This window comes from Miniopterus natalensis, chromosome 15 (genome assembly GCF_054644295.1).
Source record: "Miniopterus natalensis isolate mMinNat1 chromosome 15, mMinNat1.hap1, whole genome shotgun sequence".
Taxonomy (NCBI): Eukaryota; Metazoa; Chordata; class Mammalia; order Chiroptera; family Miniopteridae; genus Miniopterus; species Miniopterus natalensis.
This window is the reverse complement of record NC_142095.1, coordinates 52,512,697-52,540,556: the sequence shown is the minus strand read 5'-3', so window position 1 is coordinate 52,540,556 and position 27,860 is coordinate 52,512,697. Positions and strand designations below refer to the sequence as shown.

Below are 27,860 nucleotides of genomic sequence, written 5' to 3'. Positions count from 1 at the left end.
GCTAGTGTAGCTCAGGGTGTCACTCCCCTTGAGGTGTCGCTGTCAGGCGCTCCTCTGCAGGAGTTAGTCTCTGCTCCACCACCAGCTCCTCAGTCCCTACCCTGTCCTCTGGTTCTAGTTCCCCAGGCTCTGAGCTGCTGCAGCTTCAGATTGATTTCAGCCGGTTGCCTTTTCTGTCTGGGCCGTTTCAGCAGCCTGGGCTCCATGGGTTCGATTAAAGAACATTCCAGTGAGCCCTTTGCCTGCCCAGCCCCCAGCAGGGGTTTCAGCGTTTCCTCCAGCTCCCAAAGGACAGTCCCTGAGAGTCTTATTCCTGTAAAGTCCTCCTGTGAGCTGCTGTCCCTTCCCCCTCAGGACTGTGCCCTGCGGCTGTGTCTGGGGCCTGGTGAGCGGGACCCGCCCCTTTCCTGTTGGGGGCGGTGCTCCCGGCTGCGGGAGAGGCTGGCGGGCTCCGCCCCTCCCTGCTCAGCTCTGGTTGGCTGGTCAACCAGATGCCAATCCCAGCCTCTGCTGGTCTGTTGGCGCAGTGCACGCCGGGAAGGTGGGAACCAGTTCTGAGATCAGACTCACAAAGGCACAGAGCAACGCACAGTCAGAGTGTCTGCCCGGCAAGGTCCCGCCACCCGCACACCAAGGTCCCTAGCAGGAGGGGACCCAAAGGCAGCTCCCCGCATCTCCCTGCACCACTGACCTCCACAAAGCTGGGGCAGCTTCACAGGCCACCAAAAGCCCCTCGGGGCTGGTCACCAATCCCAGATTCTCCCCAGCAGGAGCTCAGGGCATGAGGACACCCTTAGGGCTGGTCACAGATCCCAGCCTCTTGGCACCGGAAGCTCAGGGCGGGAGGGCACTCTCGGGGCTGGTCTCAGATCCTAGCCTCTCGACACCAGGAGCTCAGGGTGGGAGGGCTCCCCCCCCTCCCCACAGATTCAATGCCTTCTGGGGCTCAACACAGTGCCCCACAGGGAGGCAGAGGGTCCCCATGTGCTGCTTTACAGCCTCCAGGCATTGGGGCTTGGAGCCCAGCACAGGCCTCAGGGGGGACTCCCCCTTCCTACATACCCCCTCTTTACCGGATTCTATGATGTTTCTTCAGTGCTCCCCACTCGCACTCCGTCCACTCAGGTATGTTTCTCTGGTTTTTCCAAGCTGGCTACATAGTTCTTTAGGGGTAAATCGAGTCCGTGGCCGGGAGCGGGGGCGCTCTGCTCTTCTCACAGTGCTGCCATCTTCCCCTCTGTTTTTTTTTCTTTGTAATGAGAAGGTTTAGGATTTACTCTCTCAGCAGCTTTCCAAGGTACCATTAAGCAGTGTTAACTATAGTCATCACATTTTACGTAATATCCGCAGCAATTATTTGGTCTTAAAACTAGAAGTTTGTATGTTTTCACCACCTTTATCCAATTATCATGCCTTTGTTAAGAGTTAGGAATTTACAAGTGGTTTGGACTCAGGGTCCCTAATGAAGTTGTAGGAAGATGTTGGATTGGGCTGCAGTCATCTGAAGTCCTGACTGGGGCTGGAAGATCCAATTTTCAAGATGACTTCTGTGAGGACCTCAGTTTCCTTGCTGGCTATTGGTTGATTCTGAAGGCTTTGTAGGGGTCCTCAGGACAGCACTGCCAGCTTCCACCTGTGGCCCAAAGAAGAGCAAGGAGGAAAGCACAGTACCTTTATACTTAAGTTCAAAAGTCACCTAAGTCATATTCTGTTTGTTAGATGTATGCCATTAAGTACAGAGTACTGGTTTGTTTGGATGGTATATCTGTGTATATTTTGTTGGTATCAGTGTATGTGTGTTTGAAGAGCATGTGTGTTTGAGGGATGTGTGTGCCTGTATGGGGCAGATTTGGGGGTTGCTGGAGGGATGTGGGCAGGCACGTGTGTGTGTCTCTGTCTGGAAAGGTGTATGCTGTTGGTGTGTCTGAGATGAGGCAGAGGCATGGTGACACTGGACTTGGTTTATATGGAAGGAAGGCTGATTGATTGGACGCCTCCAGGAGAGGCCACATCTCTGCTTTTGGGAGATGCCTTTGCCGTGAACTGGGATGATTTTATCACACACACACATTTGTATTTATGTATATACATGAATTTTATATGGACAGCTTTGCTACACAAGCCTGTGGAATTCATCGCAACCCAAGCCATCCCATTTTAGTCTGCCCCCATCAGTTCCCTCGGGGATCTGCTTGAGGTCTATCTAAACTCTTAATTCATATTTGCAAACTGGGCCCAGTGCATGTGGCTGTGAAGAAGATTCAACAGATGTTTGTGTAAAGACTCATTCCCGCCTACAGGGATATGTTCAAGAACACCTTTTTTTCTGAGCAGACTTCAAAGTGCAGATTTTGAATTCAGAGCTACTCAAGGTATCACAGGAGAAAAGAAACACATCTCTCAATCCTGTAATACTGGATATTGGTAATATTAATGTTCAAGGTAATACTTTCCAGGAGCTCAGATTTTAAAAAAGAATGTGAAAACTATTCTCGATCACAAAATACTTAAAATTTATTTAGGAAAATTAAGTACACAAGCCAAAACTCGATTTAAGAATGGATAAACAAGTTAAAAAGTAAAAACTCCTGTTAGTTCTTCTGTAATAAAATGCACTGATGGGGTGGGACTGGAGAGGGAAAGATGGAATGATCCCTTAATGTGGATTTTAAATTACACCTTAATGGAGATAATGTAGGTGATGCCCTGCCACCGTGGCTCAGTGGTTGGGCATCCACCTAGGATCCGGGAGACTGCAGTTCGATTCCTGGTCAGGGCACATGCCCAGGTTGTGGGCTGGATCCCCAGCAGGGGGTGTGCAGGAGGCAGCCGATCAATGCCTACTCTCTCGTCATTGATGTTTCTATCTCTCTCCCTTCCTCTCTCTGAAATCAATAAAAACATTTTTTTAAAAAGAATGAATGTAGGTGACTATGTCTGTGGGGTAAAGGTAGAATGATGTTTGTGTATGTCTATTTTCAATCATTTTAATTTAGCTAAGTTTTTGGATACTGTTCAGGGCATAACCCAATTTTACAACTTAAACGCTGAGTTTGCGTAGTTGATAAGGGAAGAATCAGGCAGCTTGAGCAGGAACATCCCAAGATCCTGTGAGTTCCACATGGGATCATAGCCACCCTTGTTCTTATTTGTTTCTGTATAAACTTGCCTTTGCTGAACCAGTCATAACCATGGGATCTACAAATCTAAAAATGGCATGCAGACGCTGACTCCTGTGTGTACTCTTTTCCAAGTAGGTTGATAGTTTTTATCACATTGATAAGAGCCTCCAAGAAAGACCCTACCCACCCATGTTAAGAACTACTGAAGACTTCATTTGAGATACAGAGAGTGTTCTTTATCTCTCTTTCCTCAGCACTTGGCAACAGGAATTTCTACAGCTTTCAAGGTTCTTTCTCTTTGCATATAAATAGTGTGAATGGCGGACACTCCCAACTTCAAGCATACACAGTCGTTATTTCCCATACCAAGCTCAACACATTTAATTACGTCCAGTTATATACACCCTTATGAACCCTCTTAGGCTTTGTGATACCTTAGGACAATGTTGTTAACTCACAAAATAAATGAGAAAAAGCACAGATGCTCACAGACACAGTTCCAAGCTCTGGCAGCTGGATGCTGAGATGCTGAATGTGGTTCCAGGGAGGAGCTTGGCAGGGCCTGGGGTGCACGCTGCCTCTATAGTGGCTGCTGCAAAACAAATGCCAGACGTTATTTCGCTTTTTGCCTTTCTTCATAAAAGTGCAAGTCCTTTTCAGATTATTTATTATGAAATACAGGTACTAATGTAGGTCTTCCGTAAAAGCAAGTGGCTTATGCAAATTTTCAAAAAGTGAAGGATACCAGTAGCATTCCTGGACAGCATTTATAATCAGGCAGCTGCCATCAGATTGCCCTCAGAATTGTAGTGAGTAAAAGGTATAATGTCATTACTATGTTGGTTACTAACTCAGACTTTTTATCACAAATACTCAGCACATTTTGGAGTTAACTTTTACTACTAGAAAAACGAAAAACAATGAATCGCAACTTCCTTTAGGTAACTGAGAGAATACCACTTTTTCTCCACTCTTTGCAAAAGAAAGGGCACTAGTCCTTAAGCTTCAGGTTGATGGTGAAACAGTGGAACAGAAACAGAACCCTCCGAAAGTTACGAATTCAGTAAATAAAAACAGAAAACAGGCAAAACCAAAGAGGATTCTGTGATCAAATAAATGTGGAATCACTGGGTACAAACAAAGTTACACAGGTTTACCATAAAACTTCTAGGTCTTTAATGTTTACTATCTATTGTGAACCTTAAAGAGGATACTGGTATGTTTCTCAATGTATTTCTTAAACATCTATTTGCACATTGCAAACACTACTTGACAGACACTCTAGGTTTCTGTGAGTCACCCATGACAAGTCCAAACTACATCTTGAAGGGTTTGGACATCCCTAGAGTCTATGTGAAGCTTCCTTCCCCCCCCCCAGGTTATCTCATCACACCAGCTGGACCTGTCTTCCTCTTTGCATGAAACTCATTCACTTTGTACTTTTTTGGTATTTATCCTGCTGTGGCCCATTATGGTCCTCGTCTTACGTGTTTTCATTTTCTTATAGCACCTAGTGGGTCACTTTTGCATTTAGGAGACTGTTAGATGAGTATAGATTCGAAAACCCTGTCCTCCCTGAGAGAGCACAGCCAGAAGCAAACATCTCTGTCTGCTGTTTCCTGAAGCACTGTGATTTCTTCTCAGCAGTGCAGCTGTGCACTGACCAAATTGGGGCATCCAGCAAGACCCAATTGATCCACAGATGGGCTTTTCAGGAGCTTAAGTGCCACATGGAAGCTTGACTGTCAGCTTTCTTGTCCGGACTAGTCAGTACAGCCAATGGGTCTTGGGCTGCGGATAACTACTCAACAAATTAGAGTAGGGGATTGCCGGGTGCTGTGTCTCCCTGCAGCTAAGCACTCGCTCTGCTTACCATGTCTCTGCTTTAAATGTGTTTGTATTTTCCCTAACTGTGGGGTAGTTTGTTCAGTTTTGCCAGAGCTTAGTTATCGAGGGGCCCATCATGTTCTTCAGTAGCTGAAAAGGTTGAATGAAAGTAATTCTATTGTTATTCATAACAGATAAATTTAAATGATAATATTATTTAGAGTTTTGTACTTTTGTAAAAATTAGGAATTGAGTTCGCTGATTCTTTCAGGAGAAGAAGGGTCATTTTCTGGGTTTTAAGAAACACCTCTTCTATGATTAAGATTTAATGGTTAGCTGATAAGTCTTCACCTATATCCCTATCAATCAAAAATACTGTATATTTCCTAGCTGTGTTTGAAGGGAAGGGTTTTGGTCTTGAATTATTCTATTTGTCATTCCCGTAAGATAATATTTTATACTTACAGAATGAATGTGTTTACTGAAGCCTGTGTGTCTTCTTGAAGTGTTTGTTCTTACTGGATTTTAAGTTTGGAATGTGCATACATATTGAGATAACATGGCTGTAGCTTATTTATTAAGAACAGTTAACTGGGAGGAAGCTTTAAATGTATTTTTTATAATCGATGGATTTAATGCAGTAACTCATTTACAAAAATTGTTCTTGGAGAAGGTACTGAACTAGTGCTTAGAAGTAGACTCCATTGTAATCTGTTTCTGAGACAATTGCATTCTCAATTCTAGCATGTTATGTTAACTGTGTTTTGGTCTCCCAGATGAGGGCTGGGACTGAGTGTGGATGGCTCTTAAATGAACAGCCCCTAGGGTAACAGATGGCATAACTCAAAGACAGCACCATTGATGGGCACCATGGAAACGGTGGCTTGGCCAGATAAGCTGCTCCAGCTCCGCATACTTCTCCAGGGAATCTTGCGGGGACGGCGGCCTCACGTAATCAGAAAGCTAAGCTGTTTTCCATGTCGTGTTCAATAATATGAGAAATATGGAATACCATTTTTTAAAACTAATTTTTAAAAACGATTTGACACTGGGCAGATTTACTTTTCCAGGAAATTCACTCATGAATCACTGGCGACGCTCAGTAAATGTAGGATGGCAGTTAAGGTTTGTCTTTTTTCTTGTGGGAGTGTTTATGTAGTATCAGCCCTCTGAGGCATATATTGGTATAAAACTTGGAAAAATATTTTTCTCTTTTCACTAAAACCAAAGTTCTTAAAACTTGAGTTTGCTTTATGAACATATATATGTGTGAATGGGAAAACCCAAATTACCCCTCAAGTGTTTACAGTATTTGACTGGTTCCAACATTTTATCCTCAACCATGTTGAGGGAGAGGTAGGACAGATATTTTCTCTTTCAACAGGTGGGAAAACAGACTGAAGGCTGTGGTTCTTTGTTGTAAGTCATTCTGCACATTGATTAAAAAGAACTAGGGCTGAAATTTTGCTTTCTTAGCATCTGCCAATCTTCACTAAGCCAGCTGCATTCAGATTAAGAGACACAGCAAGCAGTTCATCTCCATAAATACTACTATCGTGTAAAAACCAAGTCTTGGTCTTGAATTTATTATTGCAGTTCGCTGAACCTCTTCAGATTCTCATTCTGTCATCTGAAGTGCTAGCTAGTCCTCCAGCTATCTTTTCCAGTTCGTCACCTGTCTACTGATTTTTAAAAACCTTGCTCGTTTGGGTCAGCTGGGTAATTTTTAGTTAGTTGATAATAGGTTCTTGGAAAGCTGTTTAGACCAGAGTCAAAAAAGCTTTATTCTATTACTGTGAGCCCAGATTAGACAAGTCGTTGTCCTTTTACTTTCATTCTCTTCCTGTACCTTGGTTCCTCAGTTTAGACATTAAGACATTACCTGGGCGTGCCACCCAGCAGATGGCATAAATAAGGTTTATTTATTTTTAGGTTTTCTTGACACAATTTAAACACACAAGAGACAACAGTCTCTGCCCGTTGCCCAGCTTTGACAGTTACCATATTGATAAGCTCGTTGATCTACACAAATGTAGTAAAAGCCATCACCTGTGCTTGTGTGGAAGTGTGTCCTGGGCAAAGGTGGATCACCACCATTACTCACTGGGGACTGTAAGGTATAGCCACAGAGATTCTACTGGGAATCCACTGGAGTGGCTCCAATGAAAAACGCTGACCCTCCCGAGTGCAGTTGCGGATGTGGAGCAGTTGGAAGCCTGTACTTGGCTGCAGGAAATGTAAGATGGTACAATCACTTTGAATATAAGAGTTTGGCGGTTTCTTATAAAGTTAAATACACACTTGCCATAGGTATTTTAGCCAAGGGAAATGAAAACATGTCCACACAAAGACTTGCACGTGAATGTTCAAAGCAGCTTTATTCGTGATAACTAAGAACTGGGAACAGCCCAGATGTCCATCAGTAGGAGGCCAGGCAAATAAAACACACAGCAACACGGACAAATCTCGGAGATATTTTGCTCAATGAAAGTATTCATATACAAAACGAAGAATATATGCCGCATAATTCCATTTATGTGAAACTCCAGGAAAAGACAAACTTAATCCATAGTGAGACAACAAAATCGGTGACCTCCTGGAGCTGGAAGTAGGGATTGTCTGGGAAGGGACACAAAGGAACCTTGGTTGGAGATAGCGATTACACTGATGTGTACACGTGTCAAAATGTAAACTATACTCTTAAAATTGTGCGTTTTGTTGTATCTAAATAGTACCTCATTAAAATTTAACCTAGACAAAAATTGGCCAAGTCAGCAAACCTCAGCACTTGTTTGTTGCTCTTCCTAGTCCTCTTGTTTGTTTGTGTGTGTGGATGGCAGGTGACCATGCAGCTACAAGCAGGGAGTGATTTTAGAGGTCCCACTAGTCTTTAGTTCTTCTAGAGTTGTGGAGAGGGCTAAATAAAGTCAGAAGGAACAGTTTCTTTGTTATTTTCCTCCAACAGAGACTACTTAGTCTTCTTTGGAACATGCTTTGGCCCTTGTACCCTTTTCCCGGGCAAAATATCTCCAGATTGTTCCAGAGTTTGAAATCTTGTCCCTTTCCCTCCCCCAGAATACCAGAAAAATACATATTATGTTTTAAGAACACTTTGTCTGACATCTGTCATTATTCCTCCTGGCATTTTTACCTCTGACTACAAAATGTTTGTGAGGATCAAGTGTCTCTAGAACACAGCAGCTTTCTGTTAGTGAGTATAATCTCAGAAAATGTACTCATTATGAGATCAGAGCTCCCACTTTCTGAGACACCACCCAGCTTTGGTTAAAGGTTATGCAGCCTGGAATATAATGCTAACTAGGATAGGATGTAAGAATTTATTGCTTTGCAGGACAAGTTATTTTATTTTCTCTGGCTAGTCTGTAATGGGTTTTGATTTTTTTAGTACAGTGCTTAGGAATGTAAAATAGTCTAAGGAACATTTATTTGTTCCTAAAAGCTCTTAATTCTAAAGGCTCAAAGGATGAGGGCTTATCAAAAGATTTCAACCTGATGAAAGAGCTCCTGGTGGCAGCTCCAAAAGCTGGAGCAGTTTGAGCAACAAAATGTAAATAATGGTAGTACTGGATTTTAACATATAGGATAAAAAAATATTCTTGAATTTATGCATATATAAATAATAGCATGAGTAAATAAATGGGAGAGAAGAAACACACAAGAGTGTCAGTAAGTGCGGAGGGAAAGGTGGAACTAGAAAATCACCATTAGGCAAAAAAACAACAAAACAATAGTACTTTTTCATAACATTTGGATGCTGACGTTACTGGGTGAAAGTTTATACGTATAGTCTCAAAATATCTTTTCTAAGATACAAAGTGAAGAAAGCTGATAGACACCACTGTAGCCTAGTGATCATCTTAATATCACCACTAATAAGATGTGGAAATATCCTCGACCCCTTGATATGATGTCCCAGGAGGACATACATCTTTGCTGTGACATTATCAAAACGTTTAACTTCATTCTGACCATAAGAAAACACCAGACAGCCCTGGCCAGGCCGCTCAGTTGGTTGAGGCATCGTCCTGGACACCAGAAGGTTGTAGGTTTGATCCTTGGTCGGGAGTGCCTAGGGGAAGTCACCGGTCCAGGTTTCTCTGTCACATGGACTTCCCTCCCTCCCTCCCCCTTCCTCTGTCTCTAAAATGAATGAAAACATACCTTCAGGTGAAGATTTAAAAAAAGAAAAGAAAAAACATGAGACAAACCCAAATTTGAGGGACAATTTTTTTAAAAAAAATATGTTATTGTCTTTGTTCATCGGTTATACATATATGCATATAATCAGCAAATCTTTGAAGAAAGTGAACTTGCAGCAACTTAGCTTAAGAGGAAAGAAGTATTGCCCCAGCTGGTTTGGCGCAGTGGTTAGAGCGTCGGCCTGCAGACTGGAGGGTCTCAGGTTTGATTCTGGTCAAGGGCACGTCCTCATTTGCAGGCTTGATCCCCAGTCCCAGTTGGCGAATGTGTAGGAGGCCACCAATTGATGTGTGTCTCTCACATTGATCTCCCTCCTTCTCTTTCCACCCTCTCTGAAAAGCAATGGAAACAATATCCTCAGGTGAGGATTAAAAAGAAAAAAGAGGAAAGAAGTATTTTTTAAAAAGACATTTCAAAGTCATTTATAGAACATAATAGGATTCTTACCTTACTGCAGACTTATTACAGGGCATGCAGATTGGCTTACTTTGATACCAAAGGTAGATAGAGACTTAATTGAGTGGGATATCAACTTGAAAACTTCTTGTATGGGATGATGGCGGCTGTGCATGTATGTACTCTACCACCATCCTAGTGTGTCCACATATCCCTTTGTATAAGTTCAGGATTTAGGTAAATCTATGTAATTGGAGAGCTTGATGGTAATGTGAGAATCCCGCTTGATGCCACAATACCTACTCTTGTGATACTGTGGTTTTTCTAGGGTGAAGTATGCAGATTGTGTCATGCTTCGAGGAGTAAGTTGTTCTTACCCATAGATCTTTTTTACTTTGATAGAGAAACAGAAAAGATCAAGAGCATTTCTGAAGGATTTAAGACTTGACTTCCAAAGAATTTTGCCCTACTTCCTTGGCCCTAGATAGTTAAAAACACAGCACTGTGGACAGAAGGTCCAAGCTGCTTTTTCATACCTGTAGGTAGTGAGTGTAGGTGGGATGTGATCACGTAGTTGGGATATTTGAGGTAGGAGCAGAGGAGGGGGGAGTGGAGTAAGGGGCATATGTGTAATCTAGGGAAGGAGACTGGCAGGTTCAGGGACCCGTTTTCCATTGCTTGCTGCAGCTTTTAATATTGTCAGCTATTCTTGCCTGGACACTTCGTCTCTCTTTAATAGTATACCACTTTCTTTGTTTTTTTCACTTCGATTGGCTTCAGTTCCTTTGCCGCCTTCTCAAGGTTCTTTGGGTGGGCAGTGTGAATTAGTACAAAGAGCATACACTTGGCTTAAACTCTACTTGCTTGAGCTTTCTTTTTACTGTTGGATCTTTAGGCTTCAGTTCGTTCAACAACTTCAAAAAGTTGTGAGAATGTGGAACACTCATCACAGTGCCTCCGTACAGGAAGCACCTGTGAATTTCCTTCCCTTCCCCTCTTTTAAACTATCACTGGGGTAGGTCTTTATATTCATTGAGACCCTTCTATGTCCTAGGCTTTTTGCTTGGGAATGGCGGTATGAAAGGTGAGTTATACAAAGGTTCTGAGCCCAGTATCTGCTGTCTGTACCACCTTACACAGAGGACATGCATTTCTGTAGCCAGTACTAACTGAGCTACTATCAGGAGCAACTGATTATTTTGAAGCAAGTTTGGCAAGTATAGCATAAAATTTAAAGGTCACTACTGCCTCAGAGATGTTCATAATCTAGTAGGGAGTGACAGGTAAATAGGGTGATATTATAAGATAGAACATTAAGTAGCAGAGGTGGTGTGAGAACCCCACAGATCTGGCCACAAACTGTTATTTGGCAGGAGAAGTTGGGAAAATGCTGGCATTTAAGCTGGATTTTAAAGTAGGTGTGGGTTCTGCAGGTAAAGTATGCGGAAGGTCATTTCAGAAGCGTAGGGACCGGGACCAGCAGATAAGCAAGTGGTCAAGTATCTTTTGAAAAGATCAAGTCCTGTGTGGCTCGAGCTAAAACTCAGAAGCAGCCTGGGTGGTGAGTGGAGGAAAGGCAGCTGGTAAGGAATGTTGGAACTCGGTTGTGAGGGTCAGAGAGTTAAGATTTCCTTCCGTACACCCCAGGTGGTGGCAGAGTTCAAGCAGAGAAATAAGTTGGACTTTTTTCCCTGGACATATGGTCTCAATAGTATCATGCAAGATATAACTAGAGGGAAGACGGAAAATTGGAACAGTGTCTTAATAGGACAACTGTGGAGGGAAGTGTTTGGACTCGAAGGGGAGAGGACATTGAAGATGTGGCGATGGAGGTGGTAGCAGTGTTCTGAGGTCCTTGTGGCGTGTGAAGGAGGAGGAAGAGGAGAGAATATACCAGAGTATTCCCAGGAATAAGTATTTGCCGCCTCCCACACTTACTTGCTAGGAAAGTTCTTTTGGGATTTTGCGTACGTAAGAGAAGTACTCATGGATGGGGGAGCACATGCTTGTTAATGTATTGTCCTAAACACCACTTCTTTTGGTCCTTCAGGATGGGAAGGATACACTTTAGACAGAATTGGTTATTGAGATTTTCCAGCAAATGTTTTCTTTAGCTTAAGTGACTTTGATATGTGCATGCCTGCTTTTCCAGGCACTAAGGTGTGTTGGGTGTGTTAGCATGCTGTGTGTCTATTGACAGTAGTCTCAGAATAGCTCTTATTTATTCAGTTTTCTGTTCTTGTCCAGATCTTTGTATTTTCTGATTATTTCTTAGAAATGTTTGATCCATGTGTAACAAAGTATGATCAACATTTAATTCAAAAATTTACTGTACTGTTTAAATTTATATAAATTCCCATCTTCAACCTGTCACACGGTCACCCACTGCTCCAGCAAAACGAAATCCTATTTATTGAGTTAAAGGAATTCTCAAACTCATTGCTAGTGTATCTAGCTGGTACACTACTAGTGGTTTCAGAGTCTTCACCTTCATTCACATCTGATTTTTAACTATTTGAATATTTTCCTTCCCTTACTGGAAATAAAGAACGTGATTAACGTGAAATGCCTGAAGTATAGATGATATTAACTGTCAGAGTTGTAACTGTGTAGATATCATCAAAATAGTCCTCCCTCAGCCTCTGTTTGGGGATTGGCCTGACTGGTCTGATGGTGTTATACACAGAGGTTCTCTACATATTACCTTGGGTTCTCCTAAAATAGGTGCTACTCACTAAAATAATGTTCCTTAGATTTAAGCAACTGATAGGTTCCTGACCAATGTGATGCTTAGCTATATGTAGAATTACCAAGCACATCATGTTTAACCAGTCTTACGTGATATATCTTACGACAACTGAATCTCTGTGCGGCTGTGCAGTACAGGGCTTTATTTAATAAAACTGCAAAATATTTGAGAAGCATGATCATACAACTTAATATGTTTTAAAAAAAAAGTCCACAGTATCAGGGTATTATGTATGAGTTGTTAGGATTCTTCCTCCTAAGTCCTACCTTCTTATAACCTTACCAATTAGAGTGATGAACACATTACAGATGTTTTTGACAGATACCTTTGATAAAATTTTTATATAAATGCTATTTTTTATGGGATGCTTTCCCATTTTTGTAAATATTTCTAGTCCCTTATATTCTTGTATACATAAATGGTTCTCTCTTGGAAGTAATTTTCCCAGGCAGGGAACATGTGGTAATGTCTGGAAAGATTCTTGCCTGTCAAAACAGGGTTGGTTATGCTGCTGGCATCTAGTGAGTAGGGATGGCTAGGGATGCCACTAAGCACCTTACAGTGCAGAAGCACAACCCCCACAGCAAGCATTCTGAGGTCCACAACATCAGCAGTGCCATGACTAAGAACCCTGAATTAACACATCCTTCTGAAGTGCTGCTGGGCTTTTGGAACATGTTGACTGCCAGTGTTTTGGGAGACCCATTATAACATAATTTGGCCATGAACTGTTAAAACTGTTATTTTCTAGTATGTGTGTTTCTGTTTTAAGGATTAGATTTGAAGGAATCCTTAAAGGTTAGCTTAATTTAGTCAAACTCTTTAATTTTGCAGATGAGGAAACCAAGATCTGAAGAGGGCAACTGATGCATTAGATCTTGGATTTCTTTGAATTATCCAATAGCTTTTTTTTTCCTTTGAAGAATTACTAATTCTTTTGTGTGTTTTGCAAGTGCCCAGTTTTTGTGAACATGACCTGTAATTTCAAAATGGTTAAATGCATCTTAAATGGGATTTTTGACAGCTATAAAATAATTTGCAGAGCATATGGATTGCTTTAGTGTAGTGTTTCTTGGAGAAAGAACTGATTCATCATCAAGTTTATTTGCATTTGAAAATATGTTTGCTTAGAGATTTGTAGTTTCTCTGATTCCTCCTAAATCATTGATGTGATTTAAAAGGTAATTTTGTGTCTTTTTGTGAGGAGGGAGAGGTCATATCAAAGTCGCTAAACCAACACTATAGTTCATAGAATGTGCCTCATGATGTTTATTCCTGACTTTTAAAAAAGGGCTAAATGAGTTACTAACAGCATAAACTGCAAACTTGCCTGTGCCTTAAGAATAAATACTCTATTTAGTTGTTTTTATTAAATATTGAATAGAAGTGTCTGAGTTAAAGGAACCTTAGACATGACTTACTCTAGTCATTTTTACCAGCGAGGAAACGGAAGTTTGGAGAGAGTGTGTAACTCATCCGACGTCACTGAGTTAGATTCCAAAAGAAATACAGAAAGTAGAGAGGGGAGAGTTAGGTATTTCACCTGTAAAGTGCGATGTTCCAGCTTGTGTGGCAAGCTAAACCCCATAAAACACAAAGGACCTTCCCCAGAGATGTAGGCCATTGACGTCTGTTGTGTCCTATCTTACCCAGCTCCTTGGAAAATGAGCACGTCTACATCCAAGCATCAACAGTGCCCTGCCTCGGCGTATAGGAGGTTCCGGAAAAGTCTGTTTAATGAATTTGGAAACATAAGCCAGAATGTGTGAGGTGAAATGGGGAGAGGAGATTGGCACAAGGCATGTTACATCTCTGCTTCTTTACACAAGCCGAGTTTGAGAGCATGGGATGTGGCCCGGAGAGAGTAGACATTGGATGCCTTCATGGGCTTTCCTCCTCAGAAATGCGGCAGGTGGAGGAAGGTGTGTCGCCACTACACCTGTTGTGCAGGACCAGCAGCTGCTGTGAGACTCCCACTGTCTCAGTGACCCTGCAGTACTACTCTGACCACATCTGCAGCATAGGTCTTTAGCTTGCTCTGAGGGTTTGGTGTGAGTTGAATGTTCTTTTTCAGTGGGCTTGCTTTTGGAGAAATGCTGTGGGAGATCTAAAGGGCATATTTATTATGGGACATTTACTTAAACTATTTGAATGACCATAGTAAAATTATTTTAGGCTCCAAGGGGAGAGGAAGCCAGATCTATAGTCTGTGGTTGAAATACCTTAAGCCCACTTCTTGAAAGTTGTTCTTGTGTTTAGTAAATTTAAAATTTTTATTTTCAGCCCTGGCTAGTAATCTTAGAATTATTATGGAAAACTATTATGGAAATAGCTGTGGCCTTGTAGACCCCTTCTGTGAGGGTTTTGTGAACCCCTAAGAGGCTAAGATAACCTATCTGTTGCTGCCAGGGTGGCTTATAAAATAGGTGTTTTGTTTTCAAGAATCTAAACCACTTGTAGCTCATAGAACGTTTCAGATTCTGCTGTTTAGTAAGTTGGATGGTTTGTTAATTCTCTTGGAGCCAGCTCCTAACCAAGTTGTATCTGTGAGTGTGTGTGTAGCACCATGTGTATCATACAGTAGAAGTCTGGTGGCCTCCTTAAAGGCATCCTCTTTTAAAAGGAATATCTGCAAAATCAAAATCCTCTGAAATACGCAGAAAAAGTGGCTGTTAAGTCAGTGAGGATCCTTAGTGCTGCTGTTGCTGCTGCACAGCACAGTTACCTTGAGAGCACGAACATGAAGGGCTTCTGTCTCTAGAACCACGTCTTGGAGGAAGACTTACAAGCCTCTTTTACCTGTAAATCTTCCCATTTACCTCCCAGTACTGAGACAGGGTGGTAGATACATCCACAGCTGGAAAGTAGTGCTTTGGATAAGGGAAATTATTTTGTTGAATATCTACATGTTGTATGTGCATATACTATGGCAACAGCTAAGTGACCTTGGCCCTATTTAATCTTGACATCAACACTTAAGTTAGGTGTTGGCCCCATTTTTCATTTTGAGTAATTCACCTGAGCTTGGTAGCAGGGTCTGGACAAAAGTCCAAAGGCTATGCTAACTCTAAGTCCATACTCTCCCTAACACCGTGAAGGTGACCAGAAGGAAAGTAGGTGGGAGAAAGGGAATGGTTTGTATTTTTGTATTTTTTTCAATCACCATTTTTCCCCCGGATACCTACTCTTCCACCTGCACCCACCCACCCACACCCCGCAATCACCACACTGTTGTTTGTGTCCATGAGTTTTTGTGTTTTTTATTGGATAATTTGGAGTCAGTTTGAAGGGAAATAGCTAGTTTTCCGGTACAGATAGAGCAGAGAGGTTCTCCTGAGTCATGGATATGTACTGATGGGAAAGAATTACCTAGAATGCAGACTAAGACCCCTTTAGGTCATCCACTGGCTCATTCTAGAAGATGAGCTAGAAGAGTTGAGAAATTTCATATAGACAAGTGTTTACATGAGAGGGGCAAGAACTATTTAGGAGAGAAAAGAACAGGAAGAAGAGAGACTCTTTAGGGAGCAGAGGGAAATTAATAATGCCATGCAACATATGACCTAGCAAAGCGACTGGACTTTTGAGTCACCCATCACTTGATGGTGATGGCCTGACGCTATGGCAAGAGCAGCGCTGGCTGTGAGGACTAGGCTTTCCAGAGCAGAGCCAGCTAGGTCCAAGTGATGTTGATGGGACCTGAACCAGCAAGCTGAAAGGGCACCATTGTCACTGGGACTAGCAGCTAGTACAAGGTCTTAACGTTCCTGCATCAGGGAAGAGTTAGGTTGGAGCTGCTGTGTGGTTTCGTTTTCCCGTAGCTGAACAGGTGACTATTTGTCCAGTGTTCTCTTAAGGTTCTCAGTCCCTTAAAATAACTGCAAAGAAAGCACTTATCTGGAAACTCCCTGGGAATTTACTTGTAAACCCATATGTCCAAAGTATCTACCATATGTCCTCACATGTTATTTATTGTTCATTGGACTGGGATCACATGGGTGATTCTTAGTAATACTGAATGATAGCACCACCACAAATATGAAAAAGGTACAGAAAACTTTTAGGTATTAAGACCTTTTATTAAAAAGCTCTCAGCCTAGCATGGTGGTTGAAAGAATATCAAACTAATAGTCTGATTCTGATTCTCTTTGGTCTGGTTGTTAACCCGCTCTTTTTTTAGTGGCTAACCTATGTTTATGTTTTAGAATTGTTGAGGCTGAATGGGGTGCTAGTCATTTAACAAAAAGCACAAGTGGAGGAGAAAGAGCCTAAAGTAGCCTGCTCGCTTCAAGAATGTTCTGTACATTCCTAGATTTTTTTAAAAAGTTTTATATCACTTTTTAAGGTCTCATGGTTATTTTGTGTGTGTGACATTTATTTTAAAGTCACTTTTTACTTTTCAATGACATTTGACAAAGTATTGTATTAGTTTCAGGTGTACACCCCAGTGATTAGACCCTACATAAGTAGTCATCTTGATAACTCTCGGACCCGTCAGACATAAGGGCTCATGGTTGTTAATGTTGGAGTTTGAACTCTTTAACTTCTGTGTTCCACTCCCAGCATTTCTCCTCTCTGTTATCTTTGGCATTTAAAACAGTAGAGTGATTCGGAGCTGTGGGTAAAATGAACAGAAACCTCTTTTTTGTGTTAGTCATCAAAGCCAGGGGCCATTCTGTGTAGTGGAAGGTATTGTTGGGATAGACAGACACTCTGATAATTAACACTTACACTGCCTTAGATAAATGCAGGCTTTACTCAAAAGTGGATTGTATCCTACAAATGTATTTGCAGTTTGATTGTTTGCAACTTGGAATGCACTATTCTATGCAGACCAGTTCAGACAGATAGCAGATCTGTTAACCTCATTGTGGCTTTAACAAGGTACTTTTGCAAAGAAAAAAAATGTGCAGTTTATAAAGCATTTTTACACTTTTTGCCTACTCAGTCCCTGCTGTTGGATTTACTGTTGTTCCCATTTTATTTTTAGAATGTTTAGTTAGCAGGTGTTGTTGCTTGATGGCCACACACAGAGTACTTTGCTGTGTTCCCAGCTAGTACTAAGTTTTGGGACATCATAATGCAAAAATTCATGCTTATCGCCACTGGCCCAATGCACATGTGTAGAATGACCCTTTGAGTGTAGGGACAGGAAAACTGTGTGTGGAGAGACTCCTTGTGATTACAGCCCCACGAAGTGACCTGTCCTAAAGAATCGCGGGCTCCTGATAGAGGGAGTAAGTAGAAAAACACTCTCAGAGTTGCTAAACCTTGAGGCTGGTCCTTCCTCAGCAAACAGATTGCCAGGCAAGCGAGGGGCTGGGGCTTGTAAAGGCAATGTCCAGGGGACTCCAGGGCAGCGGGAGCTGACTGGAAGGCATTTTTAAATTGTAAAGTACCCCTTTCCTTCTTGATGGCTGAGTTGTCTGATTTTAGAGCCTTTGGTGTATTTTAATTGAAAAGTGAAACACCAGATGGAATTCTGTAAGTTGCAAAACACACAAATGATAATTTAGGGAAGGGTTGGACATAGGAAAAGCTGCGATTTGTTAGAGATGCCTTTTGTTCTGTCGCCTGAACCATAAGGACATATCTGCCCTGTTGCTGCTATGGTAGTGAGGTACAAAGAAGCCTGAGGCACGAGTGGTAAGGTGTATTCCACTTTTTATGGAATGGACTTTTCTGAAATACTAGCTGTTTAAATGCAAACAAGTAGAATGTTTTCCTGATGATGTCTGTTATTCCATTTTCACAACAGATACTCATCTGTAAGCTCTTGAAATAACAATAGATCTTATAAAATAATTTTAAGACTTTTTTTCATAAAAAGTAGTCTTATTTTTCAATTACAGTTGACATGTACAGTATTATATTAGTTTCAGGTGTACAGCATAGCGATTGGACATTTATATATCTTAAAAAGATCACTCCAGTGAGCCTAGTACCCTCTGACCCCACACATACTACTGCAGTATCACTGATTATGTGTACTATGCTGTTCTTTATATCCCCTCGACTATTCTGTAACTTTTCTTAATCCCTTCACCTTTCCACTCAACCCCCCTTCCATCTGGCAGCTGTCATAATGTTTTCTGTATCTACGAGTCTGTTTCTCTTCTGCTTGTTTATTTTGCTTTAAAATATATAGCCCTGAAGAAGGCGACGATACAAAAAACTTGTTTGGTGCCAAAGTTACTCATAAAGGAAACCAGGCCCGCTGCTTACAGCATTTTTGGTCAAGTGGGGCTTTTTATTTGTTGTTGTTGGTTGATTAGCTTTCATTGGAAGCTTAGACACCAAAAGCTGTTAGCTGTGTTCTGTCATCTAATGTCTTCCACTGTATTGTGAAGACTGTTAATTTTTTATTTAAGGTTTGTTCGCTGGGAAACAGGTAATTTTGGAGAACCCAGACTCTCAGCTACATATTGGAGAATTGACTTTCTGCAGCCTGTTGAAAGTTCTGCCCATTGAACGAGCTGTTTACATTTTGTTGTGTGATACTGAGAAGACTTCATTGAGCAGCCTAAATCTGTGGAAAGGAACTCTTCCTCGTGGCCAGCCGTGTTTAGGATCGTCATCAGGGTTCATTCCTTACAGGCAGTGTTCCAAAGGCAGGGGAGAGCATTCTTGTCAGCTCCTCCTGCCCTTTCTCTTCCCATAAGTACACCCCAGTGGTCTTCCTCTTGCCAGAGTAAAGCTGATGAGACTAATGAGGGTAATGGGACTCTCGGGAGGTGTCTAGCAAAACTGTAGCCTGGGGGGGTGACCTGAGTTTTTCATCCCTAGCAATCTGTGCTCAAGCCACATCACCCACCCCCACCCCATATATGCAGACACACGTATAAACAAGTGTGGGCTCTTCAAAGGTGGAGAGATTCATCTGCAGTTACCTTTATAAGGAGCCCATGGAGAGTCCAGATGGATCTGGGTTAAAAATCCCAGCTCAACCAGTTAACTAATCCTTAGATAAGTTTCTTAGTCACTCTGCTTCTCCGTCTTAATTTTTAAAATGGAGACAGAATGCCTCCTCTAGAGGATCCTGTGCTGCATGGCCTCGTGGTGCGCCTGTCCTGTGGCCCGTGCTCCGGTGTGCCTCTTCCCCCTCAGGCGCAGTTGGTGATGTCTGATCTGGAAGGTGGCTGGATTTTGGCCTCACAGTAGTGAAGTGTGTGTAGCTCTGTTACTGGAGATTGACCATTTCCATTCTGTCGCACGCAGTCAGCAGAGTAGCCTAGAAATGAGGGGACAGATGGCAAGAGCTGCCAGAGCAGCATGGCTACTGCAGCACCTTCACTGCAAGAACAAGAGATCTGTGGGATCCTGATACTGGTGCCCTGCCTTCTGGTTTGCTTACCTTCCCCTTCCAAAAGAGCATTGCTTTTTGTACCGTTAAGTGTCGGTATGCTTTTTGTTCAGAAACACTGTGCGCCTTTTCAAAGTAAATTAGGTGTACTTTCCTACCTCATCCATGGTCCCGGCTCTGGGGGAGCAACTTGAACTAGCGGCTGTAGTAATTAAAGTAATAAGTGCTCATCTGTTGCTGAGGTGTGAGGAGGGCCGAGTTAGGTTGTTACTGAGGACATAGATCTGTGGCATTTAGAACACAGCACTAATTTTGACAACACAGGTAGATTTAGCAAACACTCCATATTTCTTGATAACAGTCAGATACCAGATAGTCTTGGGTCCTTTTCATTTGTGAAATTTTGATTTTTGGTTGACTGTTAGAGGAGAGGAACACAACCATTCTCGTCAAGTTCATTTTCTCATGAGCATGTGAGAGCCATGTGCTCCCTCAACACCATGGTTCTCAAAGAAGCTTCTTGTTTCCTCTGAATTAGCCCTCTGGGGTCTTGAGCCCCTTAATCTTTGCAGCCCTGATCCCACATGGCCTGTTCTAAAAGTTGGCAGTGGCCTCCTGGGTCACTAAAGCTACGGCCCTCTTCTCAGTCCTCATTCTACTTTGTCTTTCTGTGCGATGTTTGTTTATTCTTCACCCAGTAGGTAATTTTTTTAACAAAGACGATTAAAGTGCTGCTTTGCCATTGAGGAGTATACAGTGATTTGCAGTTACAGTGGCCTGTGGTAAGTGGCATCACAGAATGTGGTAGGGTGTCCTGGTGCGAGACAGCCTCCTCTTAACTGATTGGCTGAGCTTGGTGAGGAGGCTGGCATCTCTGGCAGGCACCTGGCGAGCCTGTGACTCTCTGTGGAAGACACTCTTGGACCAGATTTCCCTGGAGTAAGTTAAAGTACACGTGCTGGAGGAATTGACACTCTCCTCAAGGTGTAGTTTCCCTAAAGGTTTAATGGTTTATTCAGTGTTAGCGCTGAGTCCTGGTTAGTGTGCAGCACTGACTTAAACTGTGTGGTGATCCCTGTAGAGAGCCCATCTGGTGTGTCCCCTGAAGTGTTTGTGAGACGTTTCTAGTGGCGGCTGTCTTCTCTGTGAGTGTTGACGCAGCCCCGCTTTTCTCAGGGGGGCCACTGTCAGGATGACTGCTGCTGCCTCTGTTAGAACCTGCAGAAAGAGGAAGTACTTTTCACGTGGGGTCCTGTGCCATTTGGGGCCCGGGCTTAGAGTAAGTACGTTCCTCCCTTTCTAGGGAGACTTCCCATCCGTGTTTGAATCCCTTGCTCAGTGACATGTGAGGCCGTTTGTGATCCAGGCTGAGGTGTACCTGACAGGCTTTCCTGGGGTGGCACCCTGCGACCAAGGCTTATGTTGCTGGAGGCCCACAGGAGACTGGCTCTGAGATTGCGCCTTTGTGAGTGTTTTCTGGCAAAGGCGCACCACCACCAAGTAGTACCGCAACCCTCAGAGCAAACCCACTGCCTCCCACACTCAGGCTCACCTTGATGCAGGCGTGGGGTGAGCGCCTGTCCTCCTTGTCCTGCCTGCCTTCTGCACACCTGCTCCCAAGAGGTGCTTCGGTAACCCAGCGAACGTGCCTAGCGGAGGGGCCAGCATGTCCTGTATCTAGCAGCTCTCTTTTTGTTTTGTTTTTCCTAGGTTTTCCTTTTGTCCAGTCCTCCCTCCTGGGGAATGGGGAGGGAGCTGTAGGGTCTGAAGGGGATCGTTATGTTGTGGCAACCAGTCCTTTCACCTCATGAACGGATCCGTTTCCCTACCTTGTACTTGGAGAGTTTATTATGCTGTACATGTCCATCTAGATGGGACTGTCTTTTTAAATTAGTCTTTCCTTGTATAGGCTTTCCTTTCTTCCTGTCCCATTTGGGTCTAAATGGTAATTGTGAGAAGTGTTTGGTACCACTTATAATTTGTAAACAGTAGTGTTGAGAGCCAGTATCAGTTGGAGGTTGGCGGGGGACATAGTGGTTGACATCACAGTGAGTGTGTCACTTAAGATTTTTTTATAGTGACTTTCAGTCTTCACCCCCTTGGGGAGCTAGTGCAAACCACAGTTACCTTTTATTGCTCTATATGTGTTGTCTGTGCCAATCACAGAGCTGCAAGGGAGCAGACCAAGTTGGAATAATTGGATTCAGGAGTGAATGTCACTTGTTATTTTATTCTCTTTTTAAGGAATTACCAGTGTCCATTTAATAAAATGAGATTAACCCTCTGCAGTGGGAGTATTTGAAAGCTGACAGCTCAAAATCAAGACAGCTCAAAAGAAGTGGTGTTCCCAACACTTTTAGAAAGCGTGTCCTTTTTATTGGCCGAAAGGCATTGTTTACTGTTTGTGTGAGCATGTGCGTATGTCATTAAGGTAGAGGCACAGAAAGCGATTTTGAAAGAGGGAACGTCTTGTGGACGCATCCGAGCCACATGGACATAGTGATGTAGAAGTAGCACCATGTAAGTGAGCTCTCAGAGACCAGTGATAAAATAAATACCCGAGACATCGGGAGACCAAAATAAATGGAAAGAAGTGTTTATAAAGCAAATAATGATGTGTCTGCCCTCGACTGTTCTAGAAAACCTCGCATCAACTCCCAGCTGGTGGCCCAGCAGGTGGCCCAGCAGTACGCCACCCCGCCACCCCCCAAGAAGGAGAAGAAGGAGAAGGTGGAGAAGCAGGACCGGGAGAGGCCCGAGAAGGAGAAGGAGGCCAGCCCCAGTGCCACCAAAAAGAGCGCCAGCAAGAAAACCAAGTAAGCCCGGGCCGCTCAGGGCGTGTGGTTTCGCAGGGGGACCAGTGCATCTTTCAAATGCCTCTTTTGGTTCCCCCCTTAGACCAAAGTCCGATCTTCTGAAAGACCCTCCTAGCGAAGTGAACAGTATACAGTCTGCAAACGCCACCACGCGGACCAGCGACTCGAGTCACACCTCCAGGTATTGGGAGCCAGGGCGCAGTCCGGTAGGGCTGCTCGGGTCTGTGTCGTCACAGTCCAGAACCCAGATGCTTTGTACCTGCGGGTTCGCAGGCTAAGGAAGTGGAGCGAAGAGTGAGGCCTGAAGCTGTTAGCGCAATACCTGTGTATAGGAGCCACTTTTATATCCTTGTGGCCAGACAGGAGGCAGACAAGTTGATAGTAGTTTTGGAGGGGCCTGGGGCTTTGCTAACGGAGGGTGGTTTCTGTGGTGCTCCTGTTAATCGGCAGGTCTGTGGTGAGCTCTGGAAGGTGGTGACAATTTAGATGCGTTGCCGCAGTGTCTTGAAATCTCTGTGTATTGGTGACATCTGCCAGAAATCGTTTTAATCTGGTGTATTTAATCGGCTGTCCCCCATGGTACTGCTTTCAGGCCCCGACTGAAAAACGTGGACAGGAGCACTGCACAGCAGTTGGCAGTAACTGTAGGCAACGTCACCGTCATCATCACAGACTTTAAGGAAAAGACGCGCTCCTCCTCCACCTCCTCCTCCACGGCGACCTCTAGCGCAGGCTCCGAACAGCAGAACCAGAGCAGCTCGGGGTCGGAGAGCACAGACAAGGGCTCCTCCCGCTCCTCCACTCCCAAGGGCGACATGTCCGCAGTAAATGACGAGTCTTTCTGAAATTGCACATGGGATTGTGGAACTGAATCAGGGTATGAAATTCAAATCCTCCATCTGCCCGTGCTGCTTGCGCCCTGGAGGACTTCTGTGGACAGCAGCCTGTTCGCAATGCTGCCAGGATGGCTTCTGCTTGCCATGGGCACTTGGCCACCGAGGAATTTCACACCCTGACGATGACTCTTGACACTTTTGTGTATTCCATTGTTTTATATGATTTTCCTAACAATCATTTATAATTGGATGTGCTCCTGAATCTACTTTTTATAAAAAAAAAAAAAAAAATTCTGCTGTGCACAATTTTCCATGTACATTACAACTGGTTTTTTTGTTTTTGTTTTGTTGGGAGGTAGGCTGGCGGGGGGAGGGAACTTTTATTTATTGTGTTCACAAACTCCATCCTTTCAGCATATCCTTCTAAGTTTAGTTCTTTCTTCCAGTTATACTATGTACTATCAGTTTTGATATAACTATATATAAATATAAAATTATATATAAAGGGTTATTTGAAACCAATCCATGGCAGCGCTGGTGCTCGATACACTGTGAAGTGAATGCAGCATTGAGCAGTCACAGGTCTGGGACAGTCCCTTCTACGGAGGAGCTGAAATCAAATTAAAATTGGTCTCCCATGAAGTATGTTCCAAGCCACATGGAAACTCGATTCTCTCATCTGTCTGAAGCGTCCTGGACAATAGGAAAACATATATATTTTTAAACATTGTGATCTCAAATTTCAAGACTGCTCTGGGCAGCCTGCGTTTGCCTTGGAGTGACTGACAGGCCACCGGCGGTTGGTTGGGAGGCTTTATGGTCAGAAGCAACTGAGCCAGCTCCAGAATGCCAAGTGTTCCTGTAGATTCCGGCTGCGCATCACCATCGCTGTCCTGCGTAGCACTGAGGAGAACTCAGATTCTACATCTCGCTCCATCAGTTCCCAGGCCTTCCTCACGCCTGCGGTGCATCTATAAATTGTCTCTCAGCTTTAAGATTAAAACGGTCTGAACTCTATTTTTGGTCCATACAGGAAGCAAATCCCTATTTCCACTCTGCACGTAGCATTGCTGTGGGGGTTTTGTCACTGAAATTTGTTTGCCTCATGCCCCCTCCTTTCCCCTACCCTATCAACTCAGTTGTGAGAATTGTTTTCTTTCTTAAAAACCCACTCTGTGTATCTTACTGAGGAGCAAAGGTGATCGGCCACAGGTTCAGTCCGCAGGCTGCTTGGTTCCCTGCAGAGGGAGCCTTAGTGGGGAGCGCTCCGTGTGCTGGCAGCAGTCACGGGGAGGCTCAGACTTCCTGGGGCCTCTGGTCTTCTCTTCTTGGACGTGAAGATAACTTGAGTAAACTCTGTTTTAAAGTTTATTTTCACTCTTTTTTTTTTTTTACTGTCTTGGGGAGAGGGGTTGACCAAAACCAAGACCACTAATGATTCCACCCTCCACATTTAAAAAATGTTCTGTTTTGCATGTTTGGATTTGGGTCTCTCTTCTATTTGTGTCCAGAGTTCCTGGACTTCAGTCGTCTCAGGACAGGAACTTGGTGTCACCTTCCTTTATTTGATCGTACTTTAGGGGTTCATGGTAGGGCAGCTGATCTGTAAGGAAGCACCCCATTTTGGTGTGTAAAACCTGGTATGCTTAAGAATAGAAGTAACTTCTGTCTGGAGGCCTCAAGTAAAAAGAAAAAATTAACAGCTTGATTTGAGTAGCCAACAGGAAAGGTTCCTTTCACATTTACATTCAAACTATTCTGCGGTCACTGTTGCACCATAATTTGAGTTCTATTCTCCAGAGCAGCAGGCATAAAGCAGTGCCACCTGTCGCTGTGGTCCTGCTCAATGCTCGGCAATGCTCCCCTCTTAACACAACGCTTGTATCTGGGATGCAAGCTATGCTTATCTTTTTAAATACATTTTCAAGTATTTATTAATGAACCAAAGGAAATCAAATGCTTTCTGTAAGCATCAGAATATATACATAGTGATTTGACTATGAATTTTAAATCCACATTTTAATATTAGTGGGATATTGCAAAGACATTCCTTCTAAAGTTTTAATATTCCTTTTACTAAGGGTCTCAGGGAGGGTAAATTAGTCAGCCATATTTATTTTCCAGAGATATAAGGAATTGCTAAGTTTTTAAATTAACTTTTTAATAAGAAAAATTAAATGTCACCAAACTCGTGGGTTGCACTGCTTTTCGAACCAATAGTGTTGGTGTGCACTTTGTTCAGAAACACTGTGTAACTTTTCAAAATTAGTTTCATGTAAAGTGATTGGACCCCTAGATTAGTGGAAAAAGCTGATTAACCAGCTACTCAGGCTGCTAATTAATTAATTGCCAATGTCTTGGTTTTTCGGTTTTGCCTCCGTGATAAATTAAAGAATAGGGAGGGAGAAGGAAAGGGGGGTTGCTTTAGAACAGGTGGGATGAAATTGCCATTTTGACGGAAACTGCAGCTGGCAGTCAGGTGTTGGGCCAGCCTGTTAGCTGCCACATGTATTCTGTTGGGGTCGTAAGGTGGTGGGTAGTCGAGGCTTTTCATTTCTGAGGTTGCGCTCCCTCGGCATGCATTCTGGAAATGGAATTCATGCAACTTCCCGCACTTGCAGTTTTCCCTACAGCTAGTAGGCAGTGTGTCAGAACACTAGTGTAGGCTAGAAAGATACGTATCAAAAGAGGGTCAGAAATACTTGGTATTCAGTGGCACAGTAAGCAGGTTATAAAGACAAAATAAAGCACAGTGTTACGCTTGCAAGTTTCCATTTGTTTTAACACCCGATCTTCCGCAAGTGGCACAGAGCTTACCTGACATGCTCTTAGTCATGCAGTTGTTAAAACAAGGTAAAGAATCTTGACACCCACAAAGCATTTCAGTCAGAGCCCTTCAGGTGCAATCTGGGTATTTCAAAACATTGGCAGAAGCTTCTGGGAGTTTAGTTCCACAAAGACTTTCACCTGCCTTATCAAGACCATTCTCAGTCTACTTTTTTAAGCTACCATATCTTAAATTATTGAAAATTTATTAATTGCTGAATATATAATAACCTTTGCTTGTATGTAACCGAAAATGGTTTAAGAGCCAACATTTAGAGTATGACAATGGAGCTGAACAGTTTTTAATGCGCAAGCAGTTCTGTTCTTGTGTATGACTTGTAACCTTAATTTACTGTGTAAAGATGGTTACATTATTTCCTTAGCTTTGTTTGTTGGAGACAAATAGAGAATGCTTGTTAAGTATGTCAAAACATAATCTTGTGAATTTTTGTTAATGTATTATACGAGCTCTATTTTCATTTGCCCAGAAAGACAGCTTGTATAACGCTTTCGGAAGTTCCTGCTCTGTACTGTCCTTAGAGCTGACAGACTTAGGTTTGTTTTTCCTTCATGCTAAAGTGTCCGTTGGTGGTTTTGTGAACTGGTCAGAAATTCACAGGTCTTAAGTGTTTTGGGGAAATTTATATTGGACACTGCTCTTTGTCTAGCAAATAAAAGATGTTAATATATTCCCGTTACTGGCATGTGCACGACTATGTTACTAGAGGCCACTTTATCATTTTCCCGCTTTCATAGAAATGTCTATTTATGAATCTGCTTGTAGTTTTTTCACAAATAAAATAGTAAAATTTACATTGAAATCTTTTATTTTTGTGTGTGTAGATTTTAGCCTTTAGGGAAATAGTTCCTCTTTGAACTCAGATTTTTAATGTGTGGAATGCCCCCAGTGTGGATAGGAGGCTGAGAGCGGGACGCGTTCGTCAGAAGCGGAAGTTGGTTGGCATCTCAGTGCCTGGCTGCAGCCAGAGCACAGTGCAACAGGAAGACGGCCAGGCTGTGGAAGAAAACGCACCGACGTGTGCAGGGCAGCCTTTGTGTGGGTTGCGTGACCTACAGAAGGGAGTGGAGGTGATGGCTCACAATGGCTAATTCAGTGTGAGACTGAAAACCCTCAAAAGACCACCTGTTTCTGGCCAAGTGCCATTAGGCAAACTGTGACTCGGATGTAAACAAAAGAGTGTCAAACCTAGAAGCCACACAAGCCGAGGCCACTGCCACTGCTTCCAAAGAACATGGAAACCACTTGGGAGTACCAGGACCCATCCCGTTACTCTTCTTTGTGGGTCAGCACTTGAACTAACAGAGGAAGAGCCCGTAATTTGAAAATGGGTTTGTTCCTGGTAAAAGAAAACTTGGCAAGGTCCAGTCTCCTTGTCCTTATTTTCCAGGACCAAGTCACAACCCAAGACCAGCCCCTCAGAAGTGTTGGGGGGGATCTGGAAGGGTTCAAGGGCAGGGATCAAATGTCTCATGTTTCCCAGGGACTGTTGTGGGTACAGAGAAAGTGACAGGCTTTCTCTGGTACACGAGGAATCCTTCATGAGAGCCCCTGCTGCTGGTGGCACTGGTTTCCCCATTTGGGGAGGGTAGAAACTGCCTCCCCCACTAGCTAGAGGCGCGCAGCGAGAGGGTCCCTGCAGTGGAAGTGCGAGGATGTCTGGGGGAGAGTGTGGGTCCTTTCTCACTGTGAGAATGAGGGAGGCGAAGGCTGAGCCCCAGCATAAGTACCACCAGTAGTTCTGA

At 43.2% G+C, this 27,860-nt stretch overlaps 1 protein-coding gene across 1 annotated transcript in view; it reads left to right on the top strand.

Annotated features, from left to right (window-relative positions):
* The window catches only part of RYBP (RING1 and YY1 binding protein), a 72,966-nt gene extending 46,057 nt beyond the window's left edge, over positions 1 to 26,909 (top strand). The window contains exons 3-5 of the mRNA XM_087825135.1: positions 22,258 to 22,434; positions 22,517 to 22,615; positions 23,027 to 26,909. Coding sequence (XP_087681261.1) covers positions 22,258 to 22,434; positions 22,517 to 22,615; positions 23,027 to 23,279 — 529 coding nt within the window. The 3' untranslated portion in view covers positions 23,280 to 26,909. The remainder of the gene's footprint in view (positions 1 to 22,257; positions 22,435 to 22,516; positions 22,616 to 23,026) is intronic.
* Positions 26,910 to 27,860: the final 951 nt, after the last annotated feature.